Source organism: Lissotriton vulgaris, chromosome 4_1 (assembly GCF_964263255.1).
Source record: "Lissotriton vulgaris chromosome 4_1, aLisVul1.2, whole genome shotgun sequence".
Classification (NCBI taxonomy): Eukaryota; Metazoa; Chordata; class Amphibia; order Caudata; family Salamandridae; genus Lissotriton; species Lissotriton vulgaris.
In genome coordinates, this window is record NC_141691.1 from 1800321010 (window position 1) to 1800343496 (window position 22487).

Sequence of the window (22487 nt, forward strand, 5' to 3'; positions counted from 1 at the left end):
TATGCAAGGGGGGCGTTTTGACGCAAGGAAGGGTCGTAGAAGTGACGCAGTGAAATCTGTGAGATTTCACTGCGTCACTTTTAGGATGCTGCTGCGTCAAAATCTTGCGCCTGCCTCACAGCAGGCGTAAGACTGGCGCAGGCCCTTGTGAAAGGACGCATTGCCGGAGTTGCGTCACTTTTGTGACACACTCCAGCAATGCGTCACTTTTGCGCTTACAGATACGTCAGAAATACTGACGTATCTGTAACTCCTTGCGACATGATGCGTCATAGATTAAATATGACGCATCAGGAATGTCGCAAGGAGTGCGCACTGAGAAGTGACGCATCGCTGCTTTCACGCAGCAATGCGTCATTTCTCATAAATGAGGCCCCAGGTCCTTTGCGATGCAAAGACATTATGGCGCAGTGCACAAGCCGTTTTAAACCACAAAGAGGCTTATTTACAAGGCCCATGCACCACTTTTGCGTCAATTTTAACAGGAATAGTGACGCAAAAGTGGCGCAAGGGCCTTGTAAATCTGCCCCAAAATGTGTGAGGCGCTGCTGCTTGCATCGGGAAGCATCACAGTCCCTTGCTGCTAGTGCCTGTGTAAACAGGTCGCTCGCAAATCTGTGTGCTTGCATATGTTAAACTGTGTTACTACTCTAAGAGATGCACTACTCTGTTTAGAAAATGTTCATAATTGAATGCGGAAACGGGTAGGTAATCAGGAAAACGCTGCAGTAGAAAGTAGCCTGGGAAACAGAAACAGGACAAAGGTACTAGAACATTTCTAGCGTCTTTACCTTACCCACCAAAGTGACTGATAACCCATTATGCTAGAATGGGGCTCAACTGACATGCAGGCCCAATGAAAGAATGCGTCATCTTTGTAGACTCCATTCTTATCCAAAATAGCAAGTGCGCCACAGCGTGTCTATCTCACTTCTCGGAACCCCATCAAATTGACACTTGGCTTCTTTGAAACCTGTCGGACAGCTTCGGCTCTATGTAATTTCACCGAAAACAATCACCGGTGCGTGGGGTCTATTGTGCATGACAACTGTCCTACTGTTCCGGGCAGCCATCTCTCTACCTGTTGCTACGGGCAGCAACTCTGGACTGATGATAAATAGCGCCCGGCAGGGCAGGAGGACACTTGTCTTCAGGGAGACGATTCTGAATAGGCGCACAAAGCAGATCACGGCTGAGAGAAGCCCCCGGGACAGCAGAAACCCTGCAGCGCAGCCGGTAAGGCGCCCCCATGGCCAGCGGCCGGGTATACTGTGCCCCGTGGGTGTCCTCCGACCCTGTACGCGACGTGGTGCTGGGATGCGCACCCCACACCTACGCATTGTTACACACTTTCGGAGTTAATTGGGATTTCGGGCTAGATGTAGGTTGATTGGAGCGTTGAACAAAGATCGATTTTTTACGAATAGCTATTTGATAATCCCTAGTACCAATCTACAAAAGTGATATCTGGCCTATTAGCGATTCGTAGTGGGTCTCAGATAGACGTATCTCATGAATATTGATGAGGTAGGGCACAATTTTTGACCCACTACGATTAGCTGTCAGCACAGGGATGGTGGCCTGCTGTGCTCAACAGACCATCGTGCCTGGGATTGCTTTTATATTTTATATAAACCAATCATTTTTGTTTAAATATTAAAACATAAAACGTTTCATTTTTATTTTTTAAGCCTGCTTTAAAAAAATATATATGTTTTTATCATTCTCTAAGGGGAAGGGTTCACATTTATGAGTGGGTTATCACCAACTGTGAGTTGGTTGGTGGTAATGTACGAATGTTTTGCGACTGTGTTTTAGTCACAAAATATTCATACAGCCCATTCTGATTCGGTATTTGGTGCCATGCCTATCTCTATACCTCTTTAGCCTACCTCTGTGTCTTTGTTTGGCTTCTCCTTATGCTCCTACTGTGAGCCAGCTACAAATAATCACTGCCTCAGTTTCCTCTTCACAGTTCTCTGCTAAAAAAACTTGTTGCATGTCCATTCTCCTCAGGCACCTCTGACCACAATTCTCTTTATCTGTGATCCCTTTTAGATTGTGCCAAGGAAGGTGTGTATCTTCTTCCCCTGAGGGCTACATTCATGCCTGTCGTCACAGCTCCCTGTGTCTATATTAGCAGTCTCATATTTGCAGTGTCACCTGCTAGTCTTCCTACTGCATTCTCCGAATGTGGGAAAGTGCTGAAAACATTGCTCTTGTCTTCCTAATTTCCTTTCTTTTTACTAGTGCTCAGGCCTCTCAGTTGCCTGAAACTACTGCAATTTCCCGATTCTTCTAGCACCACTACACCTTCCTAACCACCCTACAAAACTCTCTGGAACATACAGTAAATACAATGTCGCCAGAGACATCCTCAAACGGTCCTGTTTTTTTAGGGTTGCATGCTGGGAGTTTTGAGTTGGTTAAATATAAAAAGCAACACTTACCAGTTGTAACACGCTGGTGGCTAAAAGTCCAGGTCTGTCTGAATATGGCTTGGAGCAATTAGGCAGCTATTCCAGTATCAATGTAGACCACTCGAGCTCGCCTTTATAAAGGGATTCTACCCCAGGATTTAAGTGTAACCAGAGTTTGAGCATGTTTTTTTTCAACAAGTTTCTGGCAAATAACTCCTTTCTAAAGCATTCAGTCCAATTTATGTTTAATTTATTTAATTAGTTTGTCGTGGGGCTTTTAACTACCACCAGTGCTTTCCAAAAAATTGGTTGCTTTGGTGCTAAATATTATAGTAAAATATCTCCCACAACCATTGAAATTCTCAGAAATCTTTATTTTCTGGCACAGACTTCTGTGGATGTAGCTATTGTGACAAGCATGGTTAGCCAAAAGAAAACAAATACTGAGTTTACTCACATATCTGTACTATATAAACCCACACTCAATATGCTTTCTTTTAGAATAATTGTAAAACACACAGTTGCCATCACATCCATCCATCCACTACAAAACACATAAGTAACAATGATTTACATTTACCACGGCAATAGCTCTAACTCTAAAAAAGTTGATACCTATTGCATTGCAAATGCTTGTTGCCTATTTGTGGGCCTGTTACATGGTGCGCTGCGTTGTTTTATTTCTGTCCCGCCTACCCGGATCTGACGCTTTCTCACTCACATTATATGTTGAGGCCTCCCCTTTCCCTTACAGTACCCATTGTTGGAAGTGTAGGACATTTCTTTGTCGTCATGTGGTCTTTTTAAACCCAATTCTTTTTCGCTGTCATGAGGCCCTTTTGAAGTGATGTTAATTTGACAGACAAGGAAACTGGGGCATGTGGAGGGAATGTTAATTTGAGCAGGATTACATGATGTGGACAGGTGGAGAGATGTGCCGGGCAGTACTCGTGTCAAAAAGCAATACACCATTATGGACAGCCATCGCTGGCATAGGGTAGGGTTGTGGTTTGCAAGGCAGTAACTGCAGAACAAAGTGATCAATGCACGATGCTCTCTACTGGTAGTGACTGGCATGTGAGTGATGTAATTGTTCAAGGAGTTATACCCTTGTTGTCCCTTCCTCTCCAAAGCCTCAAGAGACCCATCAGCTCACCAATCTCCACTATATACAAATGTACAAACACAGACACACCCGATTACAGCCCAAGCCACACCTCGCCCTGGAGGCACAGATGGCCAACACTGAACCAGTGGAGCAGGGCCAGAAGGTGGTGCTGCTGCTTTCCATTTGTATGGCAGGGGCTAATGCTATGTCTTCACTTGTCAGGGCAGCATCAGGCCACAAAAGACACTATCTGCTGGGTCACACTCAATAGAATCTCAGTCCAAATTTTGGGTCATAGATTTTCAGTAAAATAGATTAAGCTATCTATAGATATACAGTGTAATCCGGGTTTAAATAAAGCTTAGCAGCACCTCTGTTTATTCCTCTAGGATCTACACTAATAGGGTGTTGGAACAAGGCTATGTGCTCAACCCTCTCTTGCTCAGCCTCTATGTATCACACATAGGGGCTATTTTTTCTTATCTCTTATCATAGATATTGATTCCCAAAACAGAGGGAGACCTTGACACTAATATTACACTATGCAGATGATGCATCATGTTGAATGGAATTGTCATGATTAACTAGCACTGCTAAAATTGAAAGGCACTACTTAAATATATGTGCTGCACAAGATATTTACTAATCTCTGAGGCCCATCATCACAGCCAATCTTAGATGTAGGATGGCCCGTATTCCTGTGCTCCTTAGCTTATGGTTCAGAGGCATCTCCAGGTAGACTCTCAAAGTGGTTGTATACTGAGCCATGTAGCTTGCTCAAAATTTTTTTCAGGTTAAAAATTCTACCTCACAAGAGCAAATTAGATTGGAGTTTAGTCTGACTATTCAAACTCTGGGAAGGAAGATTGCTATGTCCAGACCTGGCACTAAAGTGGAAATTAGGAGAGCCACAATAAAATCTCTGCTATTGTTGGAGTTGCTAGGTTTGAGGGCTTTCCTCATTGACATGTGGTTTACATACTATTATGCTAACATTATTGGATATGCACAAGATATGCACCATCATTGGATATGCACGATAACTTGGATTGGCACGCCACATGTAAACGATTATTGGCAAAATATCTTTAAAACAAGTCTTACATACTGACTAGAACGAATTGATTTTGTTAAAAGAAAACATGTTAAGTTATTGCTCACTACCTACTCCTACAATAAGCTGCAGGGTTATCTACTGGACCTGCTTCTAATCTTTTGTAAAAGGAGCTTTTCTCATTTGCGGGATAATGCCTAGTCTGAAGCCTCCAAAAATCAGAAAAATGTTATCAGACCTGCAGGTCTAGTGACTTAAATAATCTACTCGACCTTACTGTAATGTACTTGACCCATATGCAGGTTGCAAATTGTGTAATTCTAGACAAATATTTTATTTTGCTGAGTTGCCTTTTTCTTCACTATCATATATGCAAGCGCCTTCAAATATATGAGTTGAGCATGTCTGCTGTACAAAAACCTATTTTGATTGATTTAATAGACTAAACGTTTGTTCCACATATAATGAGAATGTAGCCCAAATAGAGGTTACACATGACCCCTGACTTGCCTCTTAGTTCATGAATAACATTGTCAAGAATACTTTTCAGTTCATGTTAAAAAAAACTCTCACTTCCAATAAATATATTGTTAAAATATGATGTGGTAGTGCACTATCATTTACAGGCAGCTAATTTTTAAATGAAACGGACATAAAAGTTCCAACTAACATGCAGTTCTACTGATAAAAGTATATAGCATACAAAAGATAATGTGTGGAATTTGGGTTTCTGAATAATAATTATAATTTGCACATCTGTTAAGTGTTCTGATTTGTTTAGATCTTATTAAAATATTTTTTTACACTTCACACAAAAATGCCCTTTTTTAACTACTGAAATATATTTTGAAATATTCATACAGTTCCTTTTCAAGCTATTTAAATGTTGGATGTTAGAAAAAAAAATGACGCCCTAAAGACTATGTCACAGGAAGTTCACTTCACAAAATACTCCAATTTTGCAGTCAGAGAAAGAAAAGTAAACACCAATCTCCAGGATAAAGTATGCAGCAGTTTGTAAGAAAATATAAACTGAAATGTGACCTCTGTCTTTAAACGCACAACACATGTAACAAGATTAAAAACATATTTAAAGGCATCTTTGATGATCTTTGACTTTCTGAATGAACAGAACATCTGATCTTTGCCAGCTCACCAGAACAGGCCAAAAAGCCCTAAAAATAGCTTGTCCTGATAAAATCAGACTTGCTATAGCTGGAGAGCAAGTAGATTTCTCGTGGCCTGTGCATGCATAATCCTAAACCTCACAGTAGATTTTATAAGAAATATCAAAGCATTTCTTAAGCATGTCATTTGTTGTTGCCCAAACTACAAAATGAATGAAGGAATCCAAGAACTCCATTCATTAGATTAGGCACAGTTAAAATAATGCTTTTACAATAATGGGGCAGATTCCGATGCAGGTTGGAAGGCCTCCTAATGGCATTTGCTCCATCTGAATCGGATCGGGAATGTGTCTTAGCGGCCGAATCAGAAAGGTTTGTGACCGACCGATTACGTTGCGAGTTAGGTGTGAGCAATATCCTAATCGGAACCCGACCCGTAGGGAGCAGACTCATACGTCTCTTTGGGCCACGTTTCCGTATGACGATTACAATGCTGGATATGCTCAGACTTTCCGAATTGTACCATCCGACTCAAATCAGCATTCAGAATCAGACTTTAGCCTTGACTGCTCATAGCAAGCCCCTCTGCACCCAAAGCCTTCCTAATCGGGATCGTTGGGGTACCTATGGGTCCCCCCCTCACCAGCTATGCACAGAGTGGCAAGACCTAGGGGGTGCCCGCCACAGGGTGCTCGATTTTCCCCTGCCACCCCTTTCTTCAATGGGAGCCTAGGCATGATCATTATTATGATTATTAGCGACTTATTAAAGCACATAGCTGCCCTAGGGCTTCTCAGCGCTAAAAGACAGGGTGCAGGTTGAGGTAGGACAGGAATTAGAGGTATTGTTTGAAAAGCCATGTTTTGATTGCTTTCTGAAACTCCAATTCTTTGTCCAGGTCCGACATTCCCATGGTAGTGAGTTTAGGGGCCAGGTGGGAGAAGGATCTCCCTCCCCATCTTGCCTTCCTGGCAATTGTTGGTTTTAGGAGTCCATCCAAGCTTAATGTGAGATTCCTATTTGGGATATATAAGGACACCAAATTTCCAATTTTCCTAGGGCCTCTGTTATGTTGAACTCTGTGCGTTATGACCCATGCCGTAAATTTGATTCTGGCCTCCACTGGGAGCCAATGTAGCCCTTTGAGGTGCATTTTCTGCTGACTCTTGAGCTGGGAGATTGCACAGCAGTCTTACTGCTGCATTCTGGACTACCTGAAGTCTGATGGTCACATATTTTGGCGCCCCTAGGAATAGTGAATTTCCATAGTCCAGGAACGAGGTGACCAAAGAGTGGATTGCCATCTTCCTGAACTGTATTGGAATCTGCTCTAGGATTTTTCTCAGAGTACTAAGTCGTCCGAAACAGGTGGACACAACTATCTTGGCTTGAGTAGTCATGGAAAGAACCTTTCCTAGCCAAAACCCCAGGTTCGTAAATGAATCTTGAGGCCTGTGGGACTGCCCATTGATTCCGGCCAACTTATATAAGGTCTGGGAATTGTCTTATTTCCGAGGATCATTAACTCTGTTTTGTCCCCGTTCAGCTTTAAGCAACTGTTTGTCATCCAATCCATGATTTTTTCCATGCAGGGGAATAAGCTCTCGGATTCCCCGTTGGTTGCGGGGTCTAAAGAGATCACCAGCTGCGTATTATCAGCGTAGGATGTCATGTAGATATCAAACCCTTGGGTGATCCTAGATAGTGCCTCCATATACACAATAAACAGCGTGGGGCTCAATAAGGACCCCTGTGGCAACCCACTCGTTAATTACATAGTTTTGGGGAGGGTGGTAAGTTCCAATACCTGGAATGTCTTCCCTCCAGAAATGACGCCAGCCACTGTAGAATGGTACCTTGTACCCCGATGGCTGAGAGTCTGCTTCACAGCTTTTGGTGGTCCACAGTGTTGAAGGCAGCGCTCAGGTCAAAGAGGAGTAGTGCTGATGGAGCGGTAATTTCTTCTGGTAATTTCTCAATGCAAAACCCTCATGCTACCTCTAATTTACCGCTCAAAAGGTGTTGGGCCCTACACACCATGTAATACCTTCAGGAGACTTTAAATAAAGATGAACAGTCAAAAATGCAATTATTATTTTAAGCCAATAAAGAGAGTTGTTGAGTGTTTAAAGGGTTTTATTTTCTAGTAAAAAGTTAATTTTCTCTGACCCTTTATTCATTAATAAAATATCAATCAGGTTACAGAATTTGAAAACCAGGAAAAATAGCATCAATACAGAACATTTTACAGTCTGCATATAATCATTACATATAGGATAGAAAATGTGGCGCAAAATGTCATTCAAAATTCTTAAGGAGTTTCTAAGAAAAAATAGTCTTGCAAGGCTAATCAAAAATCAAATAGTTTGCAAAAATCTCCCATAAAGAGAAATAAATGCATAAGACAAATAAATCATTTCAGACCTAATTAATTAGTAAAGCATAACTGAAATTTAGCATCTAATTCTATTTAATCAGCTGTTCTTCTGCATCTGTCTGTGTCTAAAGAGCAAGCAGGGAGGGAGACAGCCCGCCCTTCACGAGACCTCAAAGGAATGTGGCCAAGATATGACGTGGAAGCAAGAAACCTCCCCCTGATACTCCTCGGACGCCCATGCACCCGTGACGATCTCGTACCTAACCCATAGGCTGTCTGGCCTAATCTGTTCCTTCTCTTCAAGAGCTCACACACCCCCCTAATGAGCCTAGAAGCCAGCTGAGCTGAGAAAGCCCGCCCCTGTCAGTTTTTATACACAAAATTTTGGCAGACTACACAAAATGTTGCATTTCAGGAAAACCTGTATGTTGATTGGTTAGTCATGGTGGCATGAGTTCTCATCACCCTGACGCATTCTAAAAACCTGACCATGCCAGTTTTTAACAAATGAAGCATACATAATAAATACATTTTATAAGTTTGCAACAATTGCTAGGGAAAATTTTCAATAGTCTTCCTTCCTGCCAAAGCGCAGTCAGATGGACACTTTTAACTAACACTGGTACATTTAGCAGAATCACAAGGATGTACAGTTCAAGGTGTTCTTGACTTCTTGGCATGAGGAAAGCTGCCACAGTCTGCGCATGCTCCCTTCTCATTCAAAGCAAGCCATAGCTTTTGATGGTTTCACAGGCAGCCATTTAATGGTAGGCCCCAAAATAAAATAAACACAAAGATAATATTAGTTTCATGTAAATCAGCACATTATGTTTCCAAACTCCATATTAATACTCATTATAAATGTTTTCCTAGCCAAGCTACTAGTGTAAAACAGTTTTTCTATTATTTATGATAACATGTAAAATAAATGTGCAATGTGCACAAAGAACTAGAGATGTTATTAACTAAATGTTTATGAAAATATGCAACAAGTCAAAGTCTTTTAAGACAGGAATAGTGGATTTAGATTACATGGGATGAGCTGGGAAGAGAGAAACATATTCTATTAATCTTCAAAGCTAAAAGGCCACTTTTCTCTACATTGCAAAAACACATGTTAATTCAGCAGAAGCATTTCAGACTAAATTGGCCTCACTTTCATATTGTGCCATGTTTTTAACTTGCACCAAAATGTGCGTGGCAATTTAAATGCAGTCTGTCTGAAGCACAAAAATAAAACAATGCCTGACTGCAGAGGAAATCTGCTCCATCAATCCACCCTTCTGATAATTCAAATCATAATAAAATGATTTATAATTCATCACATATATTTCATTTTCACAAGTGACATTTTTTTTAAAATTGCAAAAGCTGAGCATATAACAATTTTAAATCTATTTCTAAGGCAAACACAAGTCTATCTGTAATCAGATCATATATAGCCAAGCTCAAATGTTTTAGTGCAGAGTTCTGTAAGTAGCTTCTTGAAACAGTTAGTCTTCTTTAAAATAAGTAACTAAAATAATAAAAAAGGAATTCAACAGGACAGTTTCAGCATTTCTTTTCTCTTTGTCATCAGCTTGCCATCAGAATGGCTCATTGGCATTCTGTACCTTTTTCAATGCAAATTAGACTACTTAGGTGCTGAGAAACTCTGACAGAGCACCATCAATCTCTTGCACTTTTTCAACCAATGCCTTTCACTCTTATCTTCACTTTGATCAGATTCAGATGATTCACCACTTCATCTCTCCGACCAAAGCCGTTGCACCATCCATTATGCAGATCTTGTGTAGCAGCTGCAATCTGGTGAGAAACTGCACACTGTACATCAAACTGACCTACACAGCCATGGCTAGTGTTCTCCTCAGTGTTTTCCACAAGTGCATTTGCATATGCATTTTCAAGCCACTTTGGTGTTGGTGAGACACCGTCTTTGGCAAAAGGTAACTCGGTGCTGCCATTGTGTTGCTTTATTATGCTTGACACTTCAGGCAGATAGCTGCAATCCATTCCTTGTCCAATCTGTTGTTCTGCACTCATTATCTTTGAGACCACATTATGATCTGATTTCAGAGAAACTGGCAATCTATACCTGGGCATCAGTCTTTGCAATAACACTTTTGCCACTATGCAGTTGTCACTTTTCTCAAAAACAGTTCTAATACAACCCTGTTGTGCTGCTTCAAAAACATTTTCTTGAGCCTCTTTTAATTCATCTGTGAAGATTCCATAAAATGTACATGCTAACAGAACATAAATGTGTGCAACTGAATAAGCATTTCTCTCTCCCATGACAACAGTGACTCTCATTTGAGCAGATATACTGCATGTTATGGTAAGGGCAATCAATTTCGAATTTTGGACTGGGGCAACTACTGAAAGCCATGAAGCTTTGACAACATAATGTATAAGGAGCACAGCATGTGCTGCTTTTAATGTGTCACCTTTCAAACATGGGCCATCTACAAAATGGACATTGTTGGGCTGACTCAGACGTTCATCATTAAAGTCTGAATTTGACTTTATGCATATTTTCATGATATTTAGACACTCATATTCAGTTTCATCACAAATCAAATAATTTGCTGATATTTCTGTGAAGTTAGGGTCAAAGGTCATTGGGCAATACATCACAGACCTTTGAACACAGTCATCTTTTTGAATAGGCAATGAGAGAGTGCAGCCCTCCCTCTCACTGCAAATTGGTATATTTTCTTTTAAATAAACTTTCATTCCTAGTGCTGGGGCGCAACATTCTTTCTCTTTCAACTCTAGGAATGTTTTTGTGCAATTGTTGTCCAATGGAAGCGGATCAGACACATCTTTGTGTGTCAGCCTCAGTAAAGGCTTAGCCACTAGGGAAGGGTTTAGTAACCACTCTCTACAGCATCTAACCATTCCCAAAAATGTCCTGACTTCTTTCTTAATTTGAGGTGTATTCATCAGGTGAATAATTTCCACCTTCTCTGGTGACACCTTTCTACCTCCCTTTCCAATTTTGTGTCCCAGGTATTCATGTTCTTTTTGACAGTACTCCTGACTATTCTCATGCAATGGCACTGTTACATGGACTTCGCAAAAATCAATAAAAGTAAGCCATTCTTCAGCACATGGAATGTGAAAAAATATATTGGCTGGATTCGGTACCACAGGACAACATGGAAAAAATATGCTTTTAATCTCCTGCACTATTCTGTTCTTTTCATTTATTTTCTGTGAACCTGTGATCAGAAAGTTACACAAACTTCCAATCAATTCCATCAAAAATCCTTTTATTGGTAACATTTCTGCAACTGATGGTGTACCTGAATACATGTCATCTGGTTCTAATTTTAATAAGACATGTTCTGCACATTTTATTAATCTGGCATCCTTCTCTGTGAACTCTCTTATTTCTGTGTTTATTCTTTTTTCAAAATCAGAAGGTAATTTTTCAACTGTCTTTTCTGAAAATAATGCTACAGCTGTTTCTTGTCGGGCCATTTTAAAATGTACATCCTCATCAGGAATCTGAAAAATAACATTATCTGGTGTACAGTATTCTGTGCTGTTTAGTTTGCAAAACAATTGTTTTTCTGCTAGGCCAGAGTCACAGACAACAGTTTTGCAGTCTTCCTCAAATGGGCCTAATTTTGGTTCAAATTCTTGTAAAACTGGGTTTGTAATTTCTTTGTTTAAAACTCCTGCATTTAAATCTGGACTTTCCACTGCCTTCACAATGCACTTGGTAAATTCTGAATTGTGAGTGTTAAAACTCTCATTTTCAAACACAGCAACCTGTTGGACTGGGTTCTGATTTTGTCTCTGGAAATAATTCACATTTTCTCTGGACATCTTATTTAAATTAATTTGAGCTTTTTCCATATTTTGTGGGACCATCTTTGCTTGGAAAATTCCTGCCATAGGTACCTGTCTCTGAACTGACATTTGCATTTGCTTAGCTTGCATATTTTGCATCTGCATTTCTCCATGTTTTTGTGCATCATGTTTAAATTTATATTTCTTCTTCCAATGCTCAAATCTGCTATAAAGATGGCAAAAGGACACATTTTCCAGCAGTACAACATCCATACCTGAATTTGCACAAACCAAACCAACTTTACTTCCATCCTGTGTTCTTTTAATCTGTACCCAAGCAACATCCTTTGCTGGCACTCCACCCTTCATGAAAATAATCACTGCTATATTTTCCTCCATAACAACAGAAAATGATGGTGCATTCATGCAAACCCTTTTCATTGTTTCTTCACCTAGCCTCTGCACAACTTTAGATTCAAACCACATTTTATTCTGCATGGCAATGTAAAAGAACATTTCCAAATTAATGCACAACTCTTTTAAAATGTCATCAAATCCATCAACTTGTGGGTACCCCAGCATAAATGTGTCTCTCAATTGTGGGATTGTGTTCAGAAATGCTGCAAGTTCACTTTTATTCTGTAGCATAGGAACATGCACTTCTCCCACCTTTTCTCTCAATGAGTAAGCAAAAGCTTCTCCCTCATTCTGCTTATTATTTTTCTCAACTAAATCTGGTGGCTTCTTTTCCTTATCCAGTTTCAATGCAAGGTCTGGTGGTTTCTTTTTCTTCTCATGTTTTCTTGCCCATTTGTCTCCTAATTTCTCAAACCCATTGCATTTAAAAATATACTTTATTTCTGCAATGTGCAATTGCATTCCTGAAGAACACATTTTCTCATTTGCTTCATCATCCATATGTACCCTAGAACTTTTCTGAAATGGGAAACTTCCTGAAACATCAAATTCATAATTTTGAGCCAAATCTGTCAGGCCATTATGGGTAGTTAATGCACATGCAACTGTTTCCTTACTCAGGGAAATTAATTCTTTTTCCTGACACTGGTTCACATGTTCATTATTTAAACAGCATGGACTGTTATTTTCTTCATGTTCTAGTGCTGAATTTAAAACACTAAGCTGTCTCTCTTTTTCGGTGCCTGTGTTAATATGTTCTCCCATGTTTTCAATATTTTTAATCACTGCTGCTTCCTCTAAGCAGGTTTGAAAAATAACATTTTCAATTACATTTATTTTATTTGGGGCTGCAGATGTTGTAAATACCATGTTTCCCTCACCTTTCAGTGCTTGGGGTAATTTCTGTTCAATAATCTGTGAATTTTGAGTTTCTGAAATAAACTCTGCCATAATCACTCCTTCTGCAGTTCTTTGAACCTTTTCAGTAGGGACCATATTAATTGGGACAGTCATAATTTTTCTATGCATTATCTGTGCATCTGCAGTTAGCAATTCTTGGACTGAATCAGGCACATTTGAAGCAGTAACACCTGGAGGTATCACTGTCAGTGCTGAATCAACAGGTAATGGGTCAATATAAAATGTTTGCACAGTTTTCTCAATCTGTGTTTTTCTCTGCTCAACAGAAGCAGTAGCCACTGTAGTGCTCACTAGTACACTATTTTCAGTATTTTTAATGGGAACCACATAAAGTGGTGGACACTCAGTTAACAATGCATCCATTATTTCATCACCTGAATCATTATTTATTTGAAGCTCTTTATCATCATTAATTCTCTTCTCCTGCATTTGGTGCTTTACCTTTTTATCCTCACTTGCTTTCTCTCTTGCTACCTTTTCCCATATGCTTAAGGCCTCAAATTGTACAGCTTTAGATGGTGTCTTTATTTCACATAACACTTCCCTTAATTTGTCAATAATTTGCAATTCAAAAGTACCATCTTTTGGAAACCTCAAAACACCCTCGTTTTTCAGTAATCTTGCACCATTGGTGAACCCACATACATGTATTTTGTCCCAAATTGGTAGACATAAAATGCACAGGTGTTCCTTCAGGAGCATCACCAATGAAAAACGAATTTTTCACTTTACCTCCTAACAGCTTCCTTAAGCCTTCAAACAATTTCATTTTTGCAATAGTTCAATGCAATTTCTTTTCTCCAAAGCTGTCAATCTCAATTTTAGTCAGTTTTACTCCTACTACTGACCCTCCACAAAACCTTACTGCAATATTTTCTTAATCAATAACTCTATTAGTAACAACACAAATACATTCGCCACTCTGTCTGTTGTGCTAAATAAAGGATAGATTTATATTCACTGCGAGTAACACATTCCGCTTACCCTTCACAAAGTAAGACCTTCCGTTTACTCTTCAAACACTACAGGTAAATCCCTTCCGCTTACCTGTCACACAAGCTCAGAAGAACCTGCTACTCCTTTGGACTTATCCTTCAGGATATATCTTAGTCCAAAGTTTCACCAGCGAACCCTTTTGCTGTCACTCAAGCTCAGAAGAACCCGCTACTCCTTTAGTGTGACCCTTTCTAGGTGATATCAGACTAAAGTTTCACCAGCGAACTCTTTGCTACAATCACTCACACAGAAAATAGTCCCTAATTTAACACTGCCAGCCCTACCTAGCTTCTCAGTGTTATTCCAACAGACGAGTAACCTCACTGCAGTGTGGCTTCCATTTACCACCCGCTATTCCTTCCCGGGATTCCACAGGTGTGCATACCTGCGTGTTTCAAACAACATAGAACAAGACACTTACTTACATTAAGAGTTAAAACATGTAATCAATAACCAAAAATTATGTCCTATGAAATTACCAATATAATCAATAACACCATCAATTCAAAATGAGCAAAATGTCACCAACAGTAAAAATCCTTACTATTTTCAACACTTTAAAAAAACATATGCTTTAAAAAAACATGCTAGCATATTAACAACATTTCACAACCCTATTTATACTCACACCACTTCTTGCATCACCTGCCAGTACTGCTTTGCCAATCTTCAGGTTCCGAGCATTGGAGTCAGGAATCAGGACTTGGACATTTATCTAACTTGGGCAATTATTTTATTTCCCTTCTTAAGGTCAATGATCCATTAGTTGAGTAGTTGATGGTGAAATCAATAATCATTAATCACCAAACTAATCAATAATGACCATCCTCTGATTACCAAAAACTGATGGAGCGGTAATTTCTTCTGGTAATTTCTCAATGCAAAACCCTCATGCTACCTCTAATTTACCGCTCAAAAGGTGTTGGGCCCTACACACCATGTAATACCTTCAGGAGACTTTAAATAAAGATGAACAGTCAAAAATGCAATTATTATTTTAAGCCAATAAAGAGAGTTGTTGAGTGTTTAAAGGGTTTTATTTTCTAGTAAAAAGTTAATTTTCTCTGACCCTTTATTCATTAATAAAATATCAATCAGGTTACAGAATTTGAAAACCAGGAAAAATAGCATCAATACAGAACATTTTACAGTCTGCATATAATCATTACATATAGGATAGAAAATGTGGCGCAAAATGTCATTCAAAATTCTTAAGGAGTTTCTAAGAAAAAATAGTCTTGCAAGGCTAATCAAAAATCAAATAGTTTGCAAAAATCTCCCATAAAGAGAAATAAATGCATAAGACAAATAAATCATTTCAGACCTAATTAATTAGTAAAGCATAACTGAAATTTAGCATCTAATTCTATTTAATCAGCTGTTCTTCTGCATCTGTCTGTGTCTAAAGAGCAAGCAGGGAGGGAGACAGCCCGCCCTTCACGAGACCTCAAAGGAATGTGGCCAAGATATGACGTGGAAGCAAGAAACCTCCCCCTGATACTCCTCGGACGCCCATGCACCCGTGACGATCTCGTACCTAACCCATAGGCTGTCTGGCCTAATCTGTTCCTTCTCTTCAAGAGCTCACACACCCCCCTAATGAGCCTAGAAGCCAGCTGAGCTGAGAAAGCCCGCCCCTGTCAGTTTTTATACACAAAATTTTGGCAGACTACACAAAATGTTGCATTTCAGGAAAACCTGTATGTTGATTGGTTAGTCATGGTGGCATGAGTTCTCATCACCCTGACGCATTCTAAAAACCTGACCATGCCAGTTTTTAACAAATGAAGCATACATAATAAATACATTTTATAAGTTTGCAACAATTGCTAGGGAAAATTTTCAATAGTCTTCCTTCCTGCCAAAGCGCAGTCAGATGGACACTTTTAACTAACACTGGTACATTTAGCAGAATCACAAGGATGTACAGTTCAAGGTGTTCTTGACTTCTTGGCATGAGGAAAGCTGCCACAGTCTGCGCATGCTCCCTTCTCATTCAAAGCAAGCCATAGCTTTTGATGGTTTCACAGGCAGCCATTTAATGGTAGGCCCCAAAATAAAATAAACACAAAGATAATATTAGTTTCATGTAAATCAGCACATTATGTTTCCAAACTCCATATTAATACTCATTATAAATGTTTTCCTAGCCAAGCTACTAGTGTAAAACAGTTTTTCTATTATTTATGATAACATGTAAAATAAATGTGCAATGTGCACAAAGAACTAGAGATGTTATTAACTAAATGTTTATGAAAATATGCAACAAGTCAAAGTCTTTTAAGACAGGAATAGTGGATTTAGATTACATGGGATGAGCTGGGAAGAGAGAAACATATTCTATTAATCTTCAAAGCTAAAAGGCCACTTTTCTCTACATTGCAAAAACACATGTTAATTCAGCAGAAGCATTTCAGACTAAATTGGCCTCACTTTCATATTGTGCCATGTTTTTAACTTGCACCAAAATGTGCGTGGCAATTTAAATGCAGTCTGTCTGAAGCACAAAAATAAAACAATGCCTGACTGCAGAGGAAATCTGCTCCATCAGTGCAACTGATCTTCCCTGGTCTAACATTATTCTGAGTTCCTCCACCACCATCAACAGAGCAGACTCTGGGCTGTGTTGTGCCCGGAAGCCCTTATGGGTGATGTGGAGACAGTGGTTTGATTCCAGGAACTCTGACAATGATCTGTTAACATGTTTTTCCAGTAGCTTGCCCACAAACGGCAGCAAGAAAATGGGACGGTAATTCCCTAGTTGGCCAGGTCTGCATTGGCTTTTTTAAGCAGGGGTTTAATTATAGCGTACTTCAGTGATGCTGGGAACATGCCCGTCTCCAGAGACCGGTTCTTGACTTTAATTAGAGGGGGAAGGATGACAGGGGTAACTGTATTAAGGATATGCAGTGGGGCAGGGTCTAGAGACAAGCCAGACTTCACTTTACTCATCAATGTTTCTGCTTCTTTTTCCTCCAGGAGTGGGTGGTTAGTAATGGTTTTTATGTGGGGAACTCCTAATTGATCCTTTTTCCACCTTGAGGTTACATCCCTGCCTGCCCTGAGAGAGCTGTATATATCGGTTACTTTTGCTAGAAGATAGGTGGCTAAGTCATTACATCTCTCCACCAAGGTCTCTGTTGGCTGAGGGTCTTGGATAGGAGTAGTTAAAGCCTTGACTACCACAAATAGTTCCCTTGAGGAGTTCTGGGCCAAGCTGATTTTCTCCTCAAAGAACTTAGCCTGCACTTCTTTGATACTGTTGTGGTAACTTCTAATGGCTGACTTCTATAGAACTTTGGGCTGTGGGTCATTGTTTTTCCTCCAGTCTCTTTTGATTTTTTTGCAGTTTTTCTTTAATACAAGTAGTTGAGCATTAAACCATCCGCCTTGGGTTTGGGTTTTGGCCTGGAGGTAAGTTTTGGCGCCACTTTGTCCAGAGTGGGTAATCCAAGTTTCCCCTCTCAAATATGCCTCTTCCAATGTTACTGAGGAGTTAGGTGTAGTTTTTTCTGCCAGGGTGTTCCCCACACCTCTGCTTTGAGTTTGGCCCAACTCCTTTTCTTGTCTCAATTTTAGGGAGAAGCCCATGGTCCTCTCTTCCTTTCTTTCTTACATTAACAGGAATGAAGTGGTGGTCTGACCAGGTGACCGGTATTGAGGGAACTACTTTAATATTGGTGTCGTTAGAGATTACTAAGCCCAATAAGTGTCCCTTAGAGTGTGTGGCCGTCATTACCAGCTGGGCGAGTTGTAGACCCTCAAGGTCCAGGAGCAACCTTTTGACGCTGGGGATGTTCTGATCCTCCATGTGTAGACTTTGGACTTCTATTATGGTGGTGTAGGATTTCTTTAAAAGTTTGCTGGCAAGAGAGTCAGGTAAGTTTTCAAAAAATTCTCCATGTGGGCCCAGGGTCTAAAAATTAGTAATCCTGAGAAGGTGTGCGTGGGTGATAGCAAACTAAGAATTGGAGGCATTCACACCCTTTGATAGGGAAGGCCTCAATGGTACGTTTGTACTAATGTTTTATTAGAATGGTCAGTCTGCCCCCAGCCTGCCCAATCCAATCCAATCTGAATATTTTGTAGCCCGGTGGTAGGGCCATTAACATATTGGTGGAGGAACAATCTGTAAGCCGACTTTCTGTGATAAACAGGACATTCGGTCGGAACATAGGCTCCCATTGAAATCAATGGGTGTCTGACCGAATCATATCTGGACGCATCTGAATGCATCTTAATCGGTCAGATCCGAATCGGTTGGTAACCATTCCAAAACCGATTTCGTCGGAATGATTTCCAAACCGCATTGGAAACGCCCCCAAAGTCTTGTTTAGGTGGGCAAGACCCTCAACTAACAACTGATGCAATATTGAAACCCAGGATGGAAATGGAAGCACAGTAAGCTGATGAATATTGCTTTAGAATATGTACTAAAGATTACCCATGACTAGCTAATCATTTTTCCATTTTTGATGAGGTCATGAATTGCCAAATGTTTAAACTGCAACTGCTAATATTTATTGCTCACAATCTTTAACTGAATGAATCTGTACCATTCAATCCCTGAGATGAATTTATCACCCTACTGTTTACCTTTTCTGCCTTTTCTTGCTGGGCATAACAGTGCTGCTTTCACTCATAAGCGGTACAAAAGGGGGCGGTGATGGACGGAGCATCTAAATCAATCAAACACTCACACCCAGTCAAAATATCTGGGTTTAATCCATCACCGTTCTTTAGCCCACTCTGCCACCCCAGTTCAGACATGGCTATATGCAAATCCGTCTGACCCTGTGCCTCATGGGAACAGTCCAGCCTGAACTGCCAAGCCATGTCTTCCCTGGCCCGGAAACAAGCTTCCGAGGACCGGTTTCTGGCATTCCAGCCGTCTTCAGCCCGGCTTGCTTGAATCCAGTGGCAAAGTGAGCAAGGGACTCACGTCTGAGCATACCCTGCCACACTTATGGCAGACAAAAGCGGTACATCACCACCCCCTTTTGTACCGCTTTAACTCATAGGTTGATAAAATCCTTTCTCTCAGACCTAGTAGTTCCTGCCTTTTTTTGATTTCTCTCAGCTGAAATCAGGAAAGACAAGTTTTATATGGTGGCAAAAGATCACTTTAGGCATTTTTTACAAATACCTTGCTTTGGTCACCTTGATCTGCCAGGTCCCTGGTAGGGAGACAGGTCACTTTTCACACCATCACATCAGTCTGGTCTTCCTCAGTTGTCATCCCCGAGTTCATAAATCTATGCATCAAACTGATCAATTTCTCACCTTTTGTGTGATCAGGAAAGCCTAAAATGTAAGCTTTGTGTGGGCAAGCAACATTGATCAGAACTCAATACAATGTTTAGTTATGAGGGGGATGGGTTTCCCTTCAGGAAAGTATGTGGAAAACCAGTAAATGGTCCGTTTTAATGCATAAGGGGTCAGCAACACAACTCAAATTAATTGAAATTAAACACTATTCTACACAAGGCTTGTAGTTCTTTCCAAGAATTACTTACAAAAAGACATGGTGCATTTAAAGCATGTGGGGCAGTAGCAGTGTTCTAAGGGTTTTAGGGGGAAAAAAACCAAAAAGGATTCTTTTAAAACACGCTTAGAAATAGGGAGTTTAGCTGCCTTTGAAAGGAGACGCAGGCAAGGACGGATTAAGTTACATGCCAGGCGAAAATATAATTAAGGTTTTTCCTGACACGTGATTGACTCTGACCCAGGCCTATCAACTTTTCAGGGACACTACCTGTTTCATCATTACTGAATCAGTGGCTAGGTTGCTAAGTTGCCACCTTGCCAATATTTTACTAACCTGCATGTACTTTCATGTCTAGGCTTAGAAAGCACATGGGAAAACAAAAGCAGCGTATATATTTTCTAACTTATGACATAAAGTTGAAAGTGCACGCACATAAACAAGTTACTTCAAACATCCTCTAGAGTTGTGTGTACTATTCCTACAGGATCTATAAACCAAACAGGGAAGAATTATCAGGTTGCAAAAAAGACAGAGAATTTTACTCAATACATTCAGGCATCAGGTCTAGGTCCTTCCATAATCTCGTAAAAGAAGAAACGGTCTCCATTAATCTCTGAAAAAAGGAAACCATATCCAACGGTAGTGTATAGATTAAAGTCTAATATGTAAGAAGCTGCACTTCACTCACATTGAGATTGTCCCATCCTTGTGAGCAGCTAAAGAATGCACTTGATTTGTTGCAGCAACACAGTGATTTCACTTCAGCTCTCATCAACGTGAGGCAATAGGCAAAAAGAACAGATTGCAGAACATATGAAACATTAAAAAACACAAAAGGATATTTCTCCTGAATGGCTTCGGGAGGGCCAGGGGGCTTCCTTGGGTGGGTCTGGCCTTCTTTTAGAACTGAATCTGGCTCTATCATTGTCTCACTATTCTATGTTTCTCTATTATCTCAGTAATTACATAGCTTTCACTTTCTTTATCCTTTGTTGGGTTTCTTTCTGCCATGCTTTCTCTCCTATTTCATATTTACTTTGATTGTTTTTGTCACTTACTCTCATATTCACATGCCCATTGTCTGTATTTGTTTTGCTATCAAGTTCCCTGTTTCTGTCTCTTAGACAAATAGGGTTGGTTAAAGTTATTACCCCTGTTCATTGACAACTCTTGTTACTTTTTCTTGTAGGTTCCGGCTGCAGCCTGCCTTTGGGTATAGATGAGATGGGTTCCATCATGGCAACCCACCACACCTTGTACCTCTGCCTCCTCTGGGCCCTACTGACCGCCATCCTTACGCCAGCAGGTATGCCCTCCATTGCTCCAAGCTAAGATTGCCTTATGAAAATAGAGCTACATACACACATACAGTGAATTTTGCAAATCACCATCCTATGGTGTGGCTTCCACGTTTATTCTCCAATAGCATTTACAGACAGCTGGTGATGGGAATTGGATTTTGGCACTAAGGTGTTGGCTTACACCTCCTTGAGTTGATGCTGTTTTATTTTTGTTTCATTAAGTTTTGTGTGTGCCTGCTGTATTTTGGTCTTACATGATGTTTCTTACAATGCTGTATACTGTTTCAGAGGCTCTGGCTTGGTACATCCTCACAATGGAAGGAAAGGGTCTATGAAGTACCCCTAGGAGGCAATGGACTGAACATTTCTCATTAGTCCTTGAACCTTCTTGTTCATCCAGTTCCTTAAATACCTTTCTGTCCCTCCTGGTTTAACCATGGTTTCTGACTGTTACTGTTGGCTTGGTTGCTAGAGGAGGCGGTATATATTGCTCCCTCCTAATTAGAAGCCGAGGATACGTATTTCTGTTTTAGAAAGAGTGAGATGAGCCTGTCGTGGAGGTGTTTTACCCAATGATGTAAGGAAGAGGGCAAGAAAGTGGGCTCATGAGAAAGTGCCTTACAGCCTTTTTGACTAAGATCGTTTATACAAATGTGTTGAAAGGTGGTTTATGAGTATATGCAGGTGGGTACCTACATCTATTCATAACACCACAATCACAAATAAGGCCCATTTAAGTCTCAATAAATTAATCTTTGCTCAACCCTTCATAGCTTGGTTCACCAGCACCCAGGCCTAACTTAGGAGACAGGTGTGTAAAGCATTTAATATAACCAAACAGTAAATAAGTAGGACACAACACACAATAAAATTCCAACACCATTTCTTTCAAATAGGAAATATGTTTACCTTTAAAATGACACCAAAATGACAAGAACCTAATGTAGGGAACCGGGGATATGAATTTTCTAAAGTTTAAGTAAAACTAGCTCTCAAAGAGTTAAAAAAGGTTGTGCTGGACCAGGATAAAGTCAAGGGTTCAGGCCACCCACAATGTAACAACTTTTAAACATATTCCCAGAAGTGTTTCTTGATGCAGGAAAGTGGTCCACAGCAGCCAACCAATGTCTTGGAAGTTCTGGTTTCCCTCTTGGGGTCTGGGATTGCAACTCCCAAAAGGCAGCTGGTCAATCCAAGTAAAATCCTGGTGAAGCTTGTTAGCTTGTTGTTGATGTTGCACGTAGCCCTTCTAGCACCTTTCTACTTGTTTGTGATCAGGGAGTCTACTTCTTATCATTTAGGACAGACAAAGCCCTTTTTTGTGAAACCATGTGAGTGCAGCAGGTGCAGTCCTTATGAGTGCAATCCTCTCTTGTGCAGTCCAAGGGTCCAGCAGGGCAGTCCTTCTTCTTCATATGTTTCGTTTAGGTCTTGGAGGGTCCACAACACCAGCCAAGGGTCCAGAAGCTCTGAGTTG

General features: G+C 40.3%; 1 protein-coding gene across 1 annotated transcript in view; it reads left to right on the top strand.

The window, feature by feature from the left end:
* The first annotated feature begins 1159 nt into the window (after nucleotides 1-1159).
* LOC147724578 (fibrocystin-L-like) overlaps nucleotides 1160-22487 on the top strand; it is a 1433379-nt gene continuing 1412051 nt past the window's right edge. Inside the window, exons 1-2 of the mRNA XM_086966122.1 lie at nucleotides 1160-1236; nucleotides 20899-21015. Of these exons, the coding sequence (XP_086822248.1) occupies nucleotides 20934-21015 (82 nt within the window). The 5' untranslated portion in view covers nucleotides 1160-1236; nucleotides 20899-20933. The remainder of the gene's footprint in view (nucleotides 1237-20898; nucleotides 21016-22487) is intronic.